Source organism: Colobus angolensis, unplaced genomic scaffold, assembly GCF_000951035.1.
Source record: "Colobus angolensis palliatus isolate OR3802 unplaced genomic scaffold, Cang.pa_1.0 Scaffold247, whole genome shotgun sequence".
Classification (NCBI taxonomy): domain Eukaryota; kingdom Metazoa; phylum Chordata; class Mammalia; order Primates; family Cercopithecidae; genus Colobus; species Colobus angolensis.
The window spans coordinates 54,162-57,058 of record NW_012115677.1 but is presented as its reverse complement, the minus strand read 5'-3'; the positions used below and the strand labels follow the sequence as shown (position 1 = coordinate 57,058).

At 46.1% G+C, this 2,897-nt stretch overlaps 3 protein-coding genes across 7 annotated transcripts in view; 1 reads left to right on the top strand and 2 right to left on the bottom strand.

Moving 5' to 3' along the window:
- Positions 1 to 1,999, bottom strand: part of LOC105514510 (kelch-like protein 23) — a 60,617-nt gene extending 58,618 nt beyond the window's left edge. Inside the window, exons 1-2 of the mRNA XM_011945906.1 lie at positions 1,875 to 1,999; positions 1,247 to 1,279 (exon numbers count right to left, since the gene is read on the bottom strand). The gene's annotated coding sequence lies outside the window, so the exon portion shown is untranslated. The remainder of the gene's footprint in view (positions 1 to 1,246; positions 1,280 to 1,874) is intronic.
- PHOSPHO2 (phosphatase, orphan 2) overlaps positions 1 to 2,055 on the bottom strand; it is an 8,049-nt gene extending 5,994 nt beyond the window's left edge. For 3 of the 5 annotated variants that reach the window (XM_011945909.1, XM_011945907.1, XM_011945911.1), the window contains exons 1-2: positions 1,875 to 2,055; positions 1,247 to 1,279 (exon numbers count right to left, since the gene is read on the bottom strand). The gene's annotated coding sequence lies outside the window, so the exon portion shown is untranslated. Of the gene's footprint in view, positions 1 to 1,246; positions 1,280 to 1,754 lie in introns of all 5 variants that reach the window. The other 2 variants (XM_011945908.1, XM_011945910.1) reach the window with 2 other exon arrangements.
- A 20-nt stretch (positions 2,056 to 2,075) lies between these two features.
- LOC105514546 (coiled-coil domain-containing protein 173-like) overlaps positions 2,076 to 2,897 on the top strand; it is a 42,339-nt gene continuing 41,517 nt past the window's right edge. The window contains exon 1 of the mRNA XM_011945969.1: positions 2,076 to 2,249. Within this exon, the coding sequence (XP_011801359.1) occupies positions 2,201 to 2,249 (49 nt within the window). The 5' untranslated portion in view covers positions 2,076 to 2,200. The remainder of the gene's footprint in view (positions 2,250 to 2,897) is intronic.

The window sequence follows — 2,897 nt, the reverse complement described above, 5'->3', positions numbered from 1 at the left end:
AAAAAAAAAAAAGAAACTACACAGACATCCAAGAATTGGGAAATAATTAAATAAGATATGCATGTGAGTGACAGCATATAATAGAATATCCAGCCAGTAAAAGCTAAGATATTCAGTTCAAATTAAATAAGCAAGTCACAAAACAGTGTGTACAGTATAATCCTGTTTTTGTTTTAGAAACTGTTTACGTATGCAGTGGAATGGTTATGGTTGGTTCAACCGTAGTTCACACTTTTTCTACATTAATTTTGTAATAAATTTTTTTTTCTTCTCAGAATAATTTAAACTGTTTCCGATCAGAGTGCATATGCTACCTTATTAAATTCACAACAAAGAAAAAAAAGAGTAGTGGGTAAAGGACAAACAACTCTAGACTGACTTGGATTGTGGTTGGAGTTGGAATCTCGAGTCTGAAGTCAAATTACATCTGACCACCATGTCAAACTGGCAAGTAACTGACATCAAATCATGAGATTCAATACTTTTTGTAACTAATTTTGTTAAAATTCCAGAGAATTTTTGTTGGGAGACAATTCTCCCTGCGTCTCCAGTGGTTGTGCACGTCTTACTGACTGCTCTTTCCTCTATTGTTTCAAGGATGTTTGTACAGCAGACAGCCTTGAGAAACATGCTTATTTGTCCAGATGATAAAGATCTGGGTTCCCTAAGCTCAGGACTGCTTTCCTGTAATTCGACGTACTCTACATCTAGGCGACTTCTTGCCCACTTTGCATTATCCTGTGGGAACTGGGGCTTTAGGGAACTCAGGCAAAATTGCTGATATACTGGCTACTGCTGGGAGTAATTCATTCCTGAAACGAAGAGTCTTCTGTCTTCCTTGAAACTGCCAGGCTAAGTTAGCCTGCAAACAGGGTAAAATCTCTATTCCTTCCCAGTTCTTGACACTTTGGCACTGCAAGCTCCGCCTCCCGGATTCACACCATTCTCCTGTGTCAGTCTCCTAAGTAGCTGGGACTACAGGCGCCCCCCACCACGTCCGGCTAATTTTTTTTGTATTTTTGGTAGAGACAGGGTTTCACCGTGTTAACCAGGATGGTCTCCATCTCCTGACCTCGTGATCTGCCTGCCTCGGCTTCCCAAAGTGCTGGGATTACAGGCGTGAGCCACCGCGCCTGGCCCCCAGTTCTTGACACTTTTTAAGGTATGCTTCCAAAAACTTACCAGCGCTCTATGTGCACAAACTAATTTCTGTCTACAAATATTTTCTTAATTATTCCATACTTACCAGCATTATTACGTGGAACATCTGATAGAAAACCTAAAGAAAAATAGCACGACTGTGTGTTAGGACGTTCGTTATTAAAAATCTTTTTGTTCTTTCACTTTGAGAGACTCCAATTTGGTGCATTATGTGTACACATCAGAGCCAACTTGTTAGTTATGAAGTTATCTGAACACCGATGTATTAGAAAAGGATCTTTTGAAACCAAACGCGCAGCTACTCCTAACAGATTTCTGTGGTCATGTATTTACCAAGAAATTTAAAATATCTCAAAGGTCCTAACATAAATGTTCTAAGCATATCATTAAGTTTTAACATTCCTATTTTTTAAAGACTTGGGTCCCATCTAGTCCTGACCATGCCCCAGAAACCAAAGGATTAAAAAAACAGCGTTTATGTCAGCGAATCCGCGGGTTTTTATAATTAAGGGAGGGCTTTGCTCCTCACATTCCACCCGCGAGGAGATCGGGGACACACGCACACCACGCCTAGGCCTCGCGCGCTCACACACCTGCCGGCTCCACCCCTCGGGTAGGCATCGGACCCAATCGGAGGTCGTCCCCCGTGGAGCGCGCAGCAGGCGAGGATGGGAGTAGCAGGCAGGGCGGGGGTCCACGGGCTTCTCACTGACCCAGGCCCGCCGTCGGCAGCCGCCCCGGCGCCCGTGACGCGCCTGCTGGTTCAGTCCTTTGACCTAGCCCCACGCCTGCCCACTGCACAGCCCCACTCACAAGCCCCGCTCGCAGGCGCAGGCGCAGGCGCAAGCGCCTCTCTTCGCTAGCCCGACTGCCAACTGCAGCGCCTTCCTTGTTCCTCGGCGATGGCTGGCGTCACTTCCGGCGGCGTTGGCAAGCAACCGCGTGGTTCGCGTAACAACGTCCACCGGCTGGTGCCCGCGGCGCTTGGCGCCACAGTCACTTTTCCAGATCTGGGCGCACTGTGGACACCTCGTCAGAGATGCTGGTACGGTTTGGACGACGCTGTGGACAGGCGAAGGAAAGTACAGGTGAGCTAAATTGACCTATCCAGGGACAGGGATTGTTTCTGGACCCCCGGCATGGAGTGAGAGGCGAGGATGCCGAATGAGGGCTTCAGTTGCTTTTTGAAATGGACTCCATCAAGTCGAAAGCATCCTCAATAAGCATCTTTGAGCTCTGTGTAAAGTTAGGCCGTCTTGTCCTCAGGTGAATGGGTGAAGGAGGGAAACGGGGAGTGGAAGTGGGTGGGAGAATGTTTACAGAAATAGGGGTGGAGAAAAGATAGGAAATCAGAGACCCCCCCACCCCCAGCTAACCTAAAACTGCGCAGTTGCAGCTCTGAGAGTGGGCTTTGTTAAATTTCCGGCACGCTTGAAGTTTGTTATTCACTGATTGAATTGGAATATCTCTTGGAAATATAAGTTCCCTCTTTAGAGTCTTGGCACTGCTGCAAGCTTGCTGATTGGTCTTTACTAAAAGTCTCTGAAGGAAATATCTCCATTTCCTCCTCTCTAAAGTAAATATAAGGTATCTCTCTAAGTCAGATGCTTTCATAGAGTTAAAAAAAATCGTGCGACATAAAGTATTGTAATTCAGATGACCTGTTATAACAATTTGATTTTGGAATAGAAATAGACTTCTAGGCCGGGCGCGGTGGCTCAAGCCTGTAATCCCAG